This window comes from Zootoca vivipara, chromosome 7, assembly GCF_963506605.1.
Source record: "Zootoca vivipara chromosome 7, rZooViv1.1, whole genome shotgun sequence".
Classification (NCBI taxonomy): domain Eukaryota; kingdom Metazoa; phylum Chordata; class Lepidosauria; order Squamata; family Lacertidae; genus Zootoca; species Zootoca vivipara.
This window is the reverse complement of record NC_083282.1, coordinates 36696778-36714065: the sequence shown is the minus strand read 5'-3', so window position 1 is coordinate 36714065 and position 17288 is coordinate 36696778. Positions and strand designations below refer to the sequence as shown.

At 42.5% G+C, this 17288-nt stretch overlaps 1 protein-coding gene across 1 annotated transcript in view; it reads left to right on the top strand.

Annotated features, from left to right (window-relative positions):
* The first annotated feature begins 5787 nt into the window (after positions 1–5787).
* Positions 5788–17288, top strand: part of HOOK1 (hook microtubule tethering protein 1) — a 32537-nt gene continuing 21036 nt past the window's right edge. The window contains exons 1-6 of the mRNA XM_035122566.2: positions 5788–6055; positions 12598–12683; positions 13122–13194; positions 14621–14671; positions 15474–15606; positions 16510–16577. Of these exons, the coding sequence (XP_034978457.1) occupies positions 6005–6055; positions 12598–12683; positions 13122–13194; positions 14621–14671; positions 15474–15606; positions 16510–16577 (462 nt within the window). The 5' untranslated portion in view covers positions 5788–6004. The remainder of the gene's footprint in view (positions 6056–12597; positions 12684–13121; positions 13195–14620; positions 14672–15473; positions 15607–16509; positions 16578–17288) is intronic.

The following is a 17288-nucleotide window of genomic DNA, read 5'->3' as shown; positions in this document are numbered from 1 at the left end:
AAGGGAGGGTTAGGGATGATTTGAGGGGAATAAAAGAGTGCTTACAGGCTTGCTAAAAACAAATTACAGGAAAAGCTTGACATCTCTAAATGGAGGGAAGGGAATGCTGTACATTCTGTTCTCTAGAATGCATCCCTTTTGCAAGTCCCGTTTACTTTTTCATGCAAAATACTTTTTTTCCCTTGGTACTGTACTTGAATGCCCATATTCCTGATGACCACTCTAAGGTCATCAGAAACAAGGTGTTCAATGTTGCAGCACCTGCCTGATGAGACTCCCTCTCTACTGATACTAGACAAGCATCAACAATATTCAGCTTTATGGTTTTCCCTGAAATGTGACCCCCTGCTGTATGTACTATTGATTAAAGCCATTCACTTAATCCTAAATGTTTTATATTGATTTTTTCAATGTCTTATTCTTTTGTTGTATGCCTCTCTGATTTTCTTTAATGCTAAGCATTATTTGCATTTAATAATTTTCAAGTGAAGATCATTATCAAATTTGGATTTGAAATAGTTTTTCTATGTGGGAATTGTTTTTATCAAGGTTTTTTTTTTTCTTTTACTGTGAAATCATTTCCAATATATTTTGTGGTAAGCAATTCATAAGTGGAATCAAATAAATAAAGTGGGGTAATACTGTAAGACTGCAGTTCTCCTTTCGCTTTCTACATAATCAGCAAGTCCGAGATCCTGCCCACTGGCCAAAAACCTTGATCCTAATGGAAATCTTGGTCAGGAAAGCTTAGCCCATTTGAAGTTATTTCAGTCAATAAGTTCTTTATTGCTGTGTTTCAAGTCACTTTTTTCACATTGCTGAACACACCAGTGAATGGATGGGGATGTCTTCACCGGATGCACATTACCTGATTTGTTTCTCTGTGCCTATTCAAGGAAACTGTCACCTGCACATGTGCAACTCAGCTTAACCACGCCTTATGTTTTCATATTGGACGGAAGCTGGGGTGGGGTGGGGTGGATGCATCAAACAGCAGAATTTCTCAAGAAACTACAGAATGCATATGGATACGGGATATATGTGGCTAATGTCATGTGTAGCCAGCTTCTTTTTTCATACAGTATTTTATTTTCAGTTTTTAATAATGTAACAATTTAACATCCAAATTACTTACTTATTCATCCCTTCCAGACTCCCCACCCCACCCCTGGTTTCCAATTTCTCCTCTTTATTACCTTACACATCTTTAGTTTTCCATTCAGTTACAAGTCCATTGATAACCCTAACTCACATTACTTCACAGATGCTATGTCAATCCTGCTAATGTTTTTAAGTCTTTACAGTGGACTATGTCAATCCTGCCAACCTAGCAGTTCGAAAGCACATCAAAATGCAAGTAGATAAATAGGAACCGCTACAGCGGGAAGGTAAACGGCGTTTCCATGTGCTGCTCTGGTTTGCCAGAAGCGGCCTTGTCATGCTGGCCACATGACCTGGAAGCTGTCTGCGGACAAACGCTGGCTCCCTCGGCCAATAATGCGAGATGAGCGCGCAACCCCAGAGTCGGTAACGACTGGACCTAATGGTCAGGGGTCCCTTTACCTTTACCTTTACCTTTACAGTGGACCTTAAGATATTCTATAAATTTAGTCTAGTCTTGTAGGAACTTTTTTTCATCTTGGTCCCGGATTTTCACGGTCATCTCGTGTACTCAGCCTCAGACATCAGCGGTGGGAGAACACTGGGGCCAGGGTAAATGGTAATGTGTACAGCTTAGAGTAACAAATATCTTCACCCCACTAGGGAAGAAAATGGTTCTCCAGCTTGGTCTGCGTTCCTGGTCACAGACGCATTCCTGTGCTCCTAGTTGTGCTCGGTTGAAACAGGCTCATACTTTCCCAGACCCATTGAGAGTGGCTGTAGAGGAAGCACACATGTCCCCAGTACCACTTGTTGGCCCAACGTGCTATAAAAGATGTAAGTATATGCTGCAGTTCTAGCCAACACGCAAATCATGCTCCTGCAGTGATGTACGGTACCTTTGAGTTTCATACAAGAGTGCACTACCAGCCTCGGCCACAGGGTGGCTTTTGTTTTTCTCTACAGCTTTACTCTACTCGCTTCAGTGTAAGCCCCATGGCCAGTGAGGAAATGTAAGAATGTTTAATAATAATAATAATAATAATAATAATAATAATAATAATAATAATAATAATAAAGCTAGAGCAGGCTCGTCTAGTCCACCATTCTGTTCTCACTGTGGCCAACCAGGACCTGGGTGTAAAAGCAGACTTACACAGAGTTGCATATACATTATGATTAGGAATCCCTATTTGCATCATTTTAAGTGGGGGGACGCAGGTGGCGCTGTGGTCTAAACCACAGCCTAGGGCTTGCTGATCAGAAGGCTGATGGTTCGAATCCCCGTGACGGGCTCCGGCGGGAAGGTAAACGGCGTTTCTGTGCACTGCTCTGGTTCGCCAGAAGCAGCTTAGTTATGCTGGCCACATGACCCAGAAGTTGTACGCCGGCTCCCTCAGGCAGTAAAGCAAGATGAGCACCGCAAGCCCAGAATTGTCCGCGACTAGACCTAATGGTCAGGGGTCCCTTTACCTTTAAGTGGGGCGATACTAGCCCAGGGGTCAGCAAACATTTTCGCAGGAGGCCGGTCCACTGTCCCTCAGACCTTGTGGGGGGCCAGACTATATTTTGAAACACCCCCGACTCTCCCCTCCCTTCTCCACAGCACCGAACTGCTTACCTGTGCCTTGTGAGTGGCAGGGGCTGGCAGCGGTGGCAGCTCAAAAGGGCTGCCTCCAGAGAGGGGCTGCTTAAAATGGCGCTCAGCCAACCACGGCTCAACAAAGCCCAGCCCCCTTCCTCCTCTAGGCAGGACGGGGAAAAGCCAGGAGGAGGGAGGGAGGAGGCACCACCGCCACAGTGTGTGTGTGTGTGTGTCCGGGGGGTGGGGGAATGGCACAGCCCAAACGATCAGAATCAGATCCACACCAATCCACACAGCGATTCCTGGACCGTCCACGGGCCGGATCCAGAAGGCAATTAGTTTGCCAACCCATGTATTAGTCAATAAAAATAGCCTGACCAGTTAAAACCAAATGAAACTAAACCCAAGACCAATTCTGAGAGCGACAAGAGTGTTGAATCACTTGGGGCAGAATCTTGCCCCATGGTACACATATTCCATGTATGGAGTATATGCAAAGGAAATCTCAGGGTAATAGGAATGCCACAATAGTTCACATCATTTCCTAATGCCTCTCATATTCTAGTAGTTTCTTGGTGCTATTTCATGTCCTTGTCCAGTTTTAAGATTTTGTATTTTGAATTATCCTATTGGCTTAAGGCTTAAGCTGTACTTATTTTTTCCCCCCGGTTAATTTTCTCACATCCTTAAGCCCCAGTGAAACATTGCCATTCACATCTTTCACTGTAATCACTGTGACCACTTTGGTTGCCTAGTTCCAGCAACTGTATGACCTACTTTTTCGAGACTAGACTGTGTACGGCGGCTCATAATGAAATCAATTGAAGTTGTCAGTCGGTACACAACTGAAAATCATACCCAGGCTGTCCCAGATCAGCCACCCCAGATGAGTTTGATTGAAGAAGATCACTAGCTGAATAGGATAAGACAGTGAGGTCCCTGTGATGCTGTAGGGCAATTAACTGAGGTGAACTTTTCTTCAGCAGCTGGGAGAGCTGTGAATGTACTGTAGTCAAAAGTAGAGGTTACAGGACAGCTGTTGAGAGCTGCAGAAATGCAATCTTTCCTGCTCAGAAACAAGATGCTGATCCATATGGGGGTGGGGGGTGGGGTGTTGTTGTGAACAGGTCCTGGGCTGCCATGATCAAATATGTGTTTTGCCTTAAAGGTTAGATAGTTTGCAGTCTGAACAATCTGGGCTTAATGTCCCAATTCCACATGTAAAGGTAAAGGGACCCCTGACCATTAGGTCCAGTCGTGACCGACTCTGGGGTTGCGGCGCTCATCTCGCATTATTGGCCAAAGGAGCCGGCGTACAGCTTCCAGGTCATGTGGCCAGCATGACTAAGCCGCTTCGGGCAAACCAGAGCAGCACATGGAAACACCGTTTACCTTCCTGCCGTAGCGGTACCTATTTATCTACTTGCACTTTGACGTGCTTTCGAACTGCTAGGTTGGCAGGAGCTGGGACTGAGCAACAGGAGCTCACCCTGTCGCAGGGATTCGAACCGCCGACCTTCTGATCGGCAAGCCCTAGGGCTCTGTGGTTTAACCCACAGCGCCACCTGGATCCCTCCAATTCCACATGTAGCAAGCTGTAATTCTTCTCTATAAAATAATTTCTCCATTATTTTGTATGAGGATGCTCTTAAATTTATCTGAATCAAGGAACCATGGGCATAGCCAGGAAGGTGCAGGGGGGCAGCTGCCCCCCCATCCAAGAAATACATAAAAATACTTAATTGTGTTGAAGATAACTCAGTTGAAGATACCTTGTGTTGAAGATAACTCGATTTTGCCCCTCTCCAACATAAAGCCTGCCCCCCTCCCCCAAGATAAATCCTGGCTATGCCCATGCAAGGAATTGGAAGTCTTAATATAGTTCAAGGGAAGGGGTGCTAAGGAGCAATGAAATGAAAAAGATAACCATACCTTTGTTCTTCTGGCACCAAAACAAAAAATGCTCCCCGTTTTTTATGCTTACAGGATACTGGATTTGTATATCATACTGCAAGGTGAGTGGGGGGGGGGAGGGAGAGACTCCTGTATGATTAACAGGTGCATAAGCAAGCTTTTGAGATCCTAAAAATTAAGATTAGATACTAAAATTTAAGAAGAATTTAAGATTTAAGTTTTGTTTTGTTTTTACACTGTGCAAGGGTGAAAAGCCAAACGATCTTTTGCGGCAAAAAAATTCTTTCATAGCATCATAAAATTGCAGAATTGTAGAGTTGGAAGGGACCCCGTGGGTCATATCTAGTCCACCCCCTGCAATGCAAGAATCTCAGCTAAAGCATCCATGACAGCTTCCCTTTTTCATTTCTGTTTTGTTTAGCATCGAGCCAGAAGAGTTTGTAAGAATCCCCGTTTCTTTGCTTGTCTAGTCTAGTCCTCAGCTACCCGCGAAGGACCCAGGCAGCGGCGGGAGAGACTAAACAGTTCGAGGCAGGAACAGGAAATGTTTCCAAAGTTTTGGAAGCCGGGTGCCTGAGGCGGTGCTAGCCTGCCTTGTGTACGCGGATGTTTCATAGAATCGTAGAGTTGGATGGAGCCCTGACGGCCATCTAGCCCAACCCCTTACAATGCAGGAATGTGCAGCTGTCCCCTATGGGGATCGAACCTGCAACCTTGGCGTTATTAGCACCTGACCAGCTGAGCTGGTTGGTGGGGAATCCCGGGGAGAAAATTTCCTCCAAAGGACGGCGGTGAAAAAGTGAAACGGTGCAAAAGCATACAATGAAGGAGGAGAGTGAGACGTCCCACTAACCTATGACAGCAGTGGGTGGGACCCGGTGGACGCGCGCGTGGATGCAATAATACGCCCCCCCCCCCGCCAGCCACAGCATAACTGGGTCAAAGAGGAATCCTCCTCGGCGCACTTTCCACCCCTCTCCTGCAGGTGGCGCCATAGCAACGCCCGGCTGCGGCTGCTTACCCCGCCTCCTCCACCAAATTTCCACGGCCGCCACCTTGATTGGGCCAGAACGCCTCGCTTACGCGGTCGGGGGGGCGGGGCATCAAAAACGCAGCTCCGGCTTGGTTCCCACCCCACCCCCCACGCCTCGCTCAAGATTGGCCAGCCGGCACGTCAAACACCCAAGAGGAGGGCCCTGGCCGAGGGGGGCGGGGTACGAGGCCGAGGCAGATGGAGAGACGGGTGTCAGGGTTCAGGTGACACAAGCGGCCGCCGCCGGGCACGTAACTTGCGCATTGTTCCGGGCGTAAGTGAGGTTGGTGCATTGTGCGTTCCGCAGAAGAGCGCGGCGGCGGCGGCGCTGCTGCTGCTGCTGAGGGGAGAAGAAAACCGCCGCCGTCGCCATGGAAGGGAAGCCGGCCGAGCAGCCGCTGTGCGACAGCCTCATTCTCTGGGCAAGTGACGGGAGGCCGGGCTCGGAGAGGGGAGAGGGGAGAGGGGAAGGGCGGGTCGTTCGTTGGGGGTCGGTCGCCTCGCCTGTCACCATCCTTCCTGCCCCGCTTCCTTCCCCTTCCTCTCACCTGCTGCCCCGGCGTCTCAGGTGATGGCGGCGCTTCTCTGGGGCCGAATGGAGCGCGAGTCCACGCGGGAGTTCCGGCTGCGAAGCCGGCAGGGGGAGCGGGAGCCTGAACGCCGCACGTTGCTCTGCCATTCGCGGCTGCTGCTGCTTTTGCTTCACAACACCCCGAAGAAGCAGCCAGGAGACTTTTGCTCCGCAGGGCTCGGAGCCTGACGTCTCACCCGCTGCAACCTGTGGAGCCCTCCTCCTCTGCTCGCTTTCCTTATGCCCCATTTCTGTAATGCAGGCGCCCTTACGTAACAGCGCGCGGATTCTTTTAGCAACCTTTTAGCACGTTTACCTGTGTGGGCAAAAGGCACGAGAGACTCAATAGGACGGAATTCCGTGTGCCATGTTGGTACAAGCGTTGTATGCGGCATGTGCAGTTGTGTGCATGTAAGTGTGCACGGTCACTTATCCACAGAGCAGCTAAGAATGGGGTCCTTTCCTCACTGTACCTAAGGTCAGGGCTGGCCCATGCAAGAGGTAGGTAAGGTGGGACGACTGGCCTCAGGTGGCAGGATCCACAGGGACAGCAGATCCCAATGTCGAGCTTTCTCCCGCCCTTGTTCCTGATGTAGGTCTTCCTGATGTAGATCTTCTCTCGCCCATTCTTCCTTGACATCAGGAGTAGGGTGCCATTTCAGGACCCGCCTGAAGTGCCAAAATGTCTTGGGCCAACTCTGCCATAATGTACCACCGTCAGTCAGTATGTTCAGTTCAATTTGTGCGGCCCAAATTACACCTTATTTACCCAAATGCATGCTTCATTCAGTGCAGTTTCCTCCCCAATACTGCAGCCATGCAACTTATCTCTGTGCATGTTTTTTCTATGTGTTTATCACTGAGTTCAAGTAAATATGCCAGGAGCAGTTTATATAATTGTGCATGTTGCTAAGGAGCCAGCTTACAAGAGGATTTTTTGCTTCTATCTAATATATAATGAGGAAATTGGCAGTCCTGTTTCATCAAAACCAAAGGTCATTTCAAGAATCCCTTATCCCATGCATCATGAAGACCGAGGAGTGCTGGGTGATCAAAGCTTGATAGTGACAATGTATTCTTATACGGGTTAAACTGAACTTCACTGTAACCTAGAGTACTAACTTTATTAAATTGCCACTGGAAAAAATTCAATTGAAAAAATTGCATTGAATCTTATAAGCTGCCATAACAAACAAAGATATTTTAAAGGTAGTAGTATATTTATCAAGGTCATGGAGCAAGAGGCAAATCTAGTCTGTCCGTAAATCTGGAAACCTTAGCAGTTTCTTGTGTTAAAACACACATTTTGGAGTTTTATTACTAGAAACATAAGTGGGGGGGGGGAGAAAAGGAAGTACCGGTAGTCCCCATGCTCTCAACTCCCCCCCCCCCCATATAGGTGGCTTTTGGATAGATTGATGGGATTATAAAGTAACGAACAAAACATAAAGCTACTATTCTTGTTAGTATATTACATTTCATTTCAACCAGAACCAATATACTGTCAGATATAAAAAAGTGTGCCCATTACTTGCAGTGCCACTGATTAAATGTGCACAAGTTCATTGCCCACAAGGAACTGTGTTGTAGAGCAGGGGTCAGCAAACTTTTCCATCAGGGGGCCGGTCCACTGTCCCTCAGACCTTGTGGGGGGGCCAGACTATTTAAAAAAAGAGCGAATTCCTATGTCCCACAAATAACCCAGAGATGCATTTTAAATAAAAGGACACATTCTAATCATGTAAAAACATGGTGATTCCCGGACCGTCCGCGGGCCAGATTTAGAAGGCGATTGGGCCGCATCCCGCCCCCGGGCCTTAGTTTGGGGTATTTTGGGGACCCCAGTTGTAGAGGGTGAGATAAAGAAAATTGAGTGAGGGGCCATGATGATCATCATCCATGTCCAACCAATGACAGTGCATGGAGGTGAGTACATAGCCCCCTTCCTCCACTGTTTTAAGGGTCTAGGTCAGAGGAGGGTTTTTAAAAAATCAAAAATCTGAAGGCCACATTTTCTCATGGATCTGCATAGCAGCTAGCAGCTTTTCAAAGGCAAAAGTGAGTGGAGCTTTGGATTTGACTCTTACTTTTCTACAGTAGGTTACAGTCCAGGATTACAAAAGTCAGGGGTTTACACACCCACCACATCTCCCTAACTTATGTACAGGGAAGAAGAAGGCAGCATCACACTTAAGGGATACTTCCAGTCAGGACTGGGGAGGAGTGTGGCCTGGGCAAAGTCCTGGAGATTTGAAGTTTCCCATTCCTGCCCTAGACTAAAGGGAAGCAAGCCATTAGGACTCTAGTATCAGCCTGATGGCTACATGACAGCACAACTGTAGCTCTTGATCTTCCTGTCTCCATCCCTTAAACCCCAATTTATGTTTGGTATACAGAAGCCGCCCTTCTTTCTGGAAGACCCCATTTCACTGACCAGCGCAGTGTCACTTGGCTTCCATAATATCAAAGGGAATGGTCATCCTTTGCTGCTTTGTGTTGGCTGTTCAACAATTTTCTTCCCCACTGTATTAGTTTCTGAAGCTTAACATTATTTACAGCCATATGTTGCTCCAGTCTGTGCAGCTTTAATTCTCCTTAATGATTTACTCTTGATGAAGAAAGAAAGAGATTTTTATTTGAAGGAATTCTTATTAGATAACTGAAACCTAAAGCTATGTGATTAGCAGAAAGTGTTCAAGTGCCTGCCCGTATTAATTGCTACAGTCGTGCTATATACTCTTTGGGGCATTTTTTCTGTACCTACCATACTGAGAGTTACCACTTTGAACTGGGGGGAAACTCTGTTTCAGCTTAGCTTCCTTGTGAAACTCAAACCAGACACCTGAACTTCCATTTTCCTCTTGATTTCTCAGGGTCAGGTTTGCACCCCATCTGTTTGCAACTGCACAGATTCAGCCACATTTTCTTCTAGGTATAAATTAAACCATTAGATTACTGAAAAGTGCTGTATATGGTGCTACCCTTGTACCTGGTTCAGAAGCTGCAGATGGTGCAAAATCCACCTGCTAGGATGTTTAATGGGAAACCCTAATTTTTGGCATATTACACTGGTGTCAGAATATCTACACTGGCTTACTTTAAAGCTACAAGGTGAATTCAAAATTTGCTTGCTGACATTTAAAGTCCTAAACAACTTGGGATCAGGTTACCTAGCAGACCACCTCCTCCAATCCAGGTGACCTTTAAATCATTTCACAACCAGCATATTGTCATTTTAGTTGAATTAAGTATTTCCCAATATTGCTTATTTCTCCAAAATTGCATTGTCTATGATACAGTACAAAGGATCTCCTTTAATAAACGCGAGGGGAGAGACTTAGAATAAAACTGCAGTTTAAATTGTTTATGGAAAAATGACTAACATTCACATATTTTTGTTTGCTTATCTATATCATTTGCACAGCTGTCCTAAGGAATACAATAATTAAAATTTAATAATATGGTTGCATGGCATCCCAATCTCCGAGCGGTGCAAGATCCCAGGGATTCCAGGCAATTACCCAGTGCCCTGTCTAGTTGGAATGACGGACAGCAGAGATTCTGGTGTCTTTAGGATACAGTATATGGTTTATTTACACATATTTACAACCTGAGCCTAATCCTTACGAAAAGCTGGCAACAGTGTTTCTTTCTTAAGTATTTTCCCCCTCTTTCCTTAATTTTAACAAAATATTATTACTACGTAAGCATTAGTTATTTTAAAAACATCAATATACTGATAATGCCTATTGAAACACAGTATTTTGAAATGTTATTGTGCTGATTGGAATCATGGTGTATAATTCCAGGCTTTTTTATTGTGCATATTGTCTTGTTGATCAGTACCTCCCATCATTTATACTGCATTATTAAGAAATACTACTGAATACCTGTCTATCACGAATCAAATACTGTACTGCATTCGTCACAAAAACAGAATAGCTTGTTTTTATGTTCTTTCAGAATAGCAAAACCATATAATAATAATATAATAAGAATTTATTATTTATACCCCGCCCATCTGGCTGGGCTTCTCCAGCCACTCTGGGCGGCTTCCAACAGAAAAATAAAACACAGTGATCTATTAAACATTAAAAGCCTCCCTAAACAGGGCTGCCTTCAGATGTCTTCTAAAAGTCTGGTAGTTTTCTGGTATATTAAACAAGTTTTCTGTAAGATATGTTTATGTGGTTGACACCTGGTGGATAAAAGATGCAAGTGCTTCTTTAGAAAAGTTTGAGTTGAGCATGCTCTAGGCCTGCGGGTTTTTTAGGAGTGGTTCCAAGATGGATCCCAGACCCAAAAACCATGGCATAAGGCCAGCTGTTGTTTCGTCTTATTGGTGTAGCCTACATACATTGTATTCTCCTTGCATATATGTTTCTGGGTACAGTTGGAAGTTGTTTTACCAAGTGAAACTTGTAGCCAATGAATATCATAAAGAATAAAGTTGTGATCAGTGTTGACTGTCCAGCTTTAAGAACCTAGCTGCTGCATTTTTTGTAAAAAAAAATGTTTAAAAGTCAGTATTTAAAGATAGATCCTTACAGTGCAGTAATCTAGTTGAAAAGTTCAAGATTATTGAATCAGTCTTCACAAGCAAAAAGAAAAAGTATGGCTGTCAAAGACTTGATTCATGCTTCACTTAATAATGTATAAAGCATACAGAAACACCCTTCTTAAATTACATAACCTTAATAAATATGTTCAGGAATGCAACCTAGGACTATCTTCTGCAGCTTGTTCATGACAGAACTCTCACACTGAAGCCCTTAATTTCAAGTTAGCAATAGTTCTCTAGATGGTATCCAACGAAATCATACTAAACTGTTCTTTTATATTTTTGTAAATTACTTAAAAGGTGATGGTGGTGTTTTTTATAATCAGGTGGGGTATAAATTTTGTTAAATCAATACTTTGAATAGACCCATTGAAATCAGTTAAGTTACTCATATTTATTTCAGTGGATCTACTATTAAGTATGACTCTTGAACCCTTTATGTACAAATGTATTTGTTGTAATGATACCCTTTGCCTAAGAAAAAATCCTGCTCTCTTACTAGTACTAGACCTTTATACGAACTTGAGATTGTTCATTTTGCTTCACTTAAGTTATCTAAGTAGCCTTCCAACAGCTGTGCAAGGTAGGCCAGCATTAACCTTTATAGCAAACAGGGAAGTGATTTGTAACTCCCTGTATCACATAGAGAGACCTTTTTGGGGTGTCTAACCTAAGCAGCCATCTGGTTGTAGATTTCTGAAAATGAAAGGAAGAATTCGCTGGTAAACCTTGAATCAGCACAGGCACTTCAGCTTTCCAGACAGAACAATTCCCCCTTTTTCTCCTGCATGCTCTTCTGGGGGGTTCTCCTGATCCCTCCATGCCAATTTCAGGGGCACATCCACACCATACATTTGAAGCTCATTCCCCACCTACAAAGAATTCTGAGAACTATGGTATATTAAGCTATGTAAACTACAGTTCCCTGGATTCTTTGGAAGAAACTGTGCTTTAAATGTATAGTGCAGCTGTTTCACTGGGCTTACTCTTAGTGTGTGATTTGCACATGAGGGGGTTGCTGTGAGTACTATTCATCTGGATATCAATACTGTATATAGTGAATCTTGCTTAGGTTGAATAAAAAGTGTTTCCAGGCAAACTGCTTGCTATACTCAGCATTCAGACTGCCTTGTGACACGCATACAGGCAGGTGATCGGGCTGCTATCGTATTTATACACATACTTAATGTGATAGGATTATTTTGGATTATTGTACTGTGCTCTTTGTAGGCCTGCCCTAAAAGACAGCCCAGGAAACTTCAGTTGGTGCAGAATGTAGCCTTCCATATGTTGACCAGGGCGGCCAGCAGGGATCACATTACACAGATCCTAAAATATTTTTGGTGATTGTTTATTTGTTTCTGGGCTGAATTTAAGGTGCTGATGTTGATTTATAAATCCCTAAATGACTTGGGGGCCAGGTATCTGAAGGAGTGCTCTCTCTGTGTCAGCCTGCCTGGTTCCTTCTCATTGTTCCACAACCGGGGGTGATACATCGGATGGTAACGAGGACTAGAATCTTCCCACAGTGGAACTGCAATTAAGGAATGCCCTCCTTTGGATGTATGGCAGGTGCTAACACCCTCGCTTTTGGGTGCCTGGCTAAGCCCTGTGTTTTGTCCAGGCATCTGTTAGATATTTTAATTGGTAATTTGAACTTTTTTTTTACCTGCTATTTTTAATAAATGTGGATGTATTATTTGTGTTTGAACATTTTGTAACCTTACCTGAGAACTGGAATATGGGCAGGCTAAAAATGTTCTGAAATGTATGCATTTTCTTTTGTTTCAAATTAGATAGAAATAGTTATATTTATTCTTTCTTCCCTCTAGTTACAGACATTTAATACTGCTGAATCCTGCAAAGATGTTCAGGACTTAACTAATGGTGTTGCCATGGCACAAGTACTTCATGAAATGTAAGTTACTTTAAAGTGTGTGTGTTGAATTATTTTGGTTTTCTTGTATATATGTTGTTTGTTTTTCTCTTCTACACGACAGTGTTTCATTGCAGATCCCAATTGCAAAATATATTAGCACAATAAATCTCATTCTTTTGTAACTGATCATCTGAGCTTTCTTCATAATCACTCTACCCTTCTTCCTTTATAAGGTACCAGACTTGTGTTTATCTTGCAATTCAAATTTTTAAATGCAATGGGAGGCAAAAGATGTGTGTTTGTGTGTTAAACTTACATGGGAACAGTAATTGTATAAACTTTAATTTATGAAACTCTACTTTGCCTTACCAGCAGTCTTTTCCTACATACTTTTATAATAAAAATAGGACTGGAATTCAGTCCTGAACTACAATCACTTTTGTGATATTTAATAAAAATGGATTAATTTTATTTTAGTGATGCTGCTTGGTTTGACAAAGTTTGGCTAAGCCGTATTAAAGAAGATGTTGGTGACAACTGGAGAATAAAGGTAATTGAAAATGTCTGTGTGTGTCTACAAAAGATAACATTTCAAAGTTAAAATTATACCCCCCCCCAAAATAAAAATGAATACATCTTATTCTTCTTAAGTCCACTTGGTCATGCAAGTTAAATTCCGAATCAAAGGGTAGTTCTTGCTCTGTGCCCTTCTGTGTAAAACAGTGTGTACACTTGATGTCCCAGATTGCTTTTATAGATTATCACCTTCTATCAACTATATTTTATTTGCTCAATTTTGATGTCGTGGTATTCTCTCATTGAAGTGCTAACATTGACCGCTCTTCATAGGCAACAAAATTGTGAACCTCTATTGTGGCAATGATTCAGCAACAGTGTTCACATCCCTTCACAAGAGATATAGTACAGTGGTACCTCTACTTACGAATTTAATGCGTTCCAGACGTACATTCGTAAGTAAAAAAAAATTGTAAGTCGAATCCCATAGGAATGCATTGGGAGAAAAAATTCGTAAGTCGAAGCAACCCTATCTAAAAATTCGTAAGTAGAAAAAATCCTATCTAAACCGCATCCAAGATGGCGGATGGAGCTCTGTTCGTAAGTAGAAACATTCCTAAGTGGAGTTATTCGTAAGTAGAGGTACCACTGTATAGCAGTTCCTTCAAGCTGAATTCATAAGTACAAAAATACATTTTTTTTAAAGCTTTGTAAATTCAGTTTGCAGGGAGTGGGGGGTGGGCGGAGAAATGTAACTTTTCAGTATTCTTTCCCCACCCTCATATTGCAGATGGAGGAAAGGAGGGGAGAGAGATTTGAGCCTGGAGACTAAGTAATACTGCAGTGAAATTTAACCCGCTGTTAATGTTGTCATACTGCAGATGTGAGCAGGGTTACAGCTTACAGTCATATGATCTGAACATTTGAGACTGTGCCTGAGGTGTGTAGTAACTCGCCACAACTGCCTTAAATGAAATATTCAAGAACTGTCACTTAGCGATTCTACAGCCAGCATTTAACAGTCTGAGGGGTTGCTGGAAGGAGCGTTAGTATTGATCCACTATAGAGGAGGCATGTTGGTGACCAGGAAAACTCATTGAAAACAGAGAGCATGGAAATCCCACTTTAGACTTCTACTTCTGCATTGGAAAAGTCTCATGCCATTGTTGCCCCCATCTCTCAGATACCCACAGCTTACACTGATCTCTTACAGGAACCCAAATGTTCTTCGAAGGACTTGTAATTGTTTTTTTGCTTTCACCTGAGGCTGTTCTGGTTTTATGGTAATAATAGTAATATTAAGTAATACAGTGTCCACCAGATTCAATCATCTTCATATATGTCACATTTGTTCAGTAAAGGCTGTCTTCGAGACATTTAATACCAAATGTGAAATACAGGAAAATCTTTGGAAAGTGAATTCACAGTCATAACCAATGTTTTCTTTTAACCCTTCTTAGGCCAGCAATTTGAAGAAGGTTCTTCAAGGAATTACAGATTATTATCATGAGGTATAGAAAAAACAGCAGCTGTTAAAGTAATACTTTGTTCACTATAGTCAAAGGCTAAATCTCAATTTGTTTGGTAGTGTTTTTGTTAAATCTTATCATGGGCATTGTTTCATATGTAAAATAGATACATGCAAAATTGATCTGGGTGGGGTTTTCTGCATTTTTCTAACTTGAACACACCCTGCACTCTGTCACCTGAAATTGGAAGCACATATTTATGCATTATGTTGCAGGATGTTGCAACATTTAGAAGCTAGTACAAATATATAAAATATTTAGTGAAATGAGCAAGATCCTAAGCCAAGATTTACATGCTGCTTGCCTCCCTTCTTTAGCAGCCCCTTGTTCCAAATCTCTGCTACCTACCACCACTCCTCTTCCTACACTCACTGCAGAGTTTGCAGCATCAAGACTTGATGGCACTGGTTCAGGGACATGCTAGTTGCTGAAACTCTTGAGGGCAGGCCACACAATTGTTTTCTCACTTCCTACTCACTCTTAATCATCAAGTAATGGCAGACATGGATCATCAGCCATATTTTTTTCAAGTGTGTGTGTGTGGGTTTTCCCTCTAGTTTTTTCCTGACTGACAGGTTCTAATATACTTTAATAAATTCCAGCAGCAGACCCTGTAAAATGTACTTGGTGCATGCATGATCAAAAAGAAAGTGTCTTTTACCACAAAAAAGCTAGAGGGTTTTAACTTCTGCCTACCTTCCAAATAATCTGACAAATTCTGCCTTCATGGGCTAATTTCCCCCTCATGTCATTATGAAATTATAATGACAGATTTCCTCTGCAGTTTTTAGGTCAGCAGATTTCAGAAGATCTCCTTCCTGATTTAAGCCAGATATCTGAACATTCTGATCCAGTAGAGCTGGGCAGGTTACTGCAGCTTATTTTAGGTTGTGCGGTCAACTGCGAAAAGAAACAAGGTAAATGCTTTTCCTATGAATCAGCCACCTTCTGCTGAGTTTTACAGATCATACTAGCTTGCATGGAGAAGTTGTGATGAAATAGCTTGCGGAGATGAAACTGAAAGGGCACACACCCTCTATTCTCTATAATTTGTGAAGTGAAATTTAGGTTAGTTGGGATACCACCCTTTTAAACCATCTCATCTGTACAATGATTTATGCTTGGGCAATGGAACTCTCCCCCTTCCCTGCAGTGCATGCCCCACACCCTCCCATAGTTAAAAGAATATTTTTAAAAACCTTGATCTCTGCATGTGAGTTCTCAACATGTTTTAAAACTTTTGTTTAACAGAATGGATGCTATTTTAATAAATAATAATTAAAAAAATAAAATCAGATGTGAGATTCAGAATTCCAGTGTGCTCTAACTTTTGTTTTCAGACTTCTGACCAACCCAAAACTGCAATCCAAAATGCATTTTCTTGGAGCTAAATTCTTGACTAACATCTAAGAAAATGTTTTTAGAACCAAGGGTGTAAATTACCTTGTTAATCTGTACCCTCACATAGAATGACAGAGAATTCTGATGATGGAGTAACTCTGAATGTCATATAACTGAACCCATCCCACAGCCACATGTTTGGTGATGAGTATTTCTGCATTTTAGAGGGAATTAACTACAGCTATAGTTAAAGAACTGCAGTCTGGCTAAAATGTTAATAATGATACTTTAACCTGCTGCAGTATTTTCCATAATAAGTACTACAGAAATGTTAATACTTGGTTAGAAGTAAGGTTGCAGGGGGCGGGGTGGTGTAGAGCAAATATCTCATTTCATGTGAAAGGGATAATTTCTGTCTCCAGGTTTTTTAGGATATTTCTTCTTACAGAAAACAAACTTTTGCTAATTTTATCTTGTAGAGCATATACAAGTTATAATGACACTAGAGGAGTCTGTCCAACATGTTGTTATGGCTGCTATTCAAGAGGTAAGAAGTAGTTATAATACACACTAAAAATGCAATCATTTTCTTAAAAATAAATAAATTAAAGGGTAGGGGATCTCCAAGACTGCAGTAGTAACAAAACAATTGATCCTGGTTATCTCAGAATCTCTCGTTACCCTACTATCTTCTACATAGTTTAAAGTAAGTTGTTTGATCAAATTCTGGTTTCTTTGCAGGCACTATTTTGAGGGATTTGGTTTAAAGAGGGCATGCGTTTGCATAAATGTACAGTCATACCTCGTGTTGCGTTAGGTTCATGTTGCGTCTTTTCGGCTTGCGAACGCGGCAAACCCGGAAGTGTATACATGTGGGTTTTGCCTTTGTGCAGAAGCGCTCTATTGCGCTGTGCGTGTGCACTCTAGTTATGGACTTTTTGGGGTGTGAACGGCACCCCGGAACGGATCGAGTCTGTAACTAGAGGTACCACTGTATCTAGCTTTAGCGAGCATTGCACTTTTTAAACTTCACATAGGAAGTGCCATGTTATATTTATCTAAATTTGGGTGGGTGTGTCTTATGTTTTGATATTTATAGAACATCTCCAATGAAGTGTTATTAAAGGGGGAAATGCAATTTGATCTTTTAACTGGACTGATTCAGATTGTTTGTGCCAGTTTGGCATCTCGGAGACAAAGAACATGACAAGACAAGTGGGATTTTTTTATGGCTTTTAGCTAACACATGTCTTGTGGG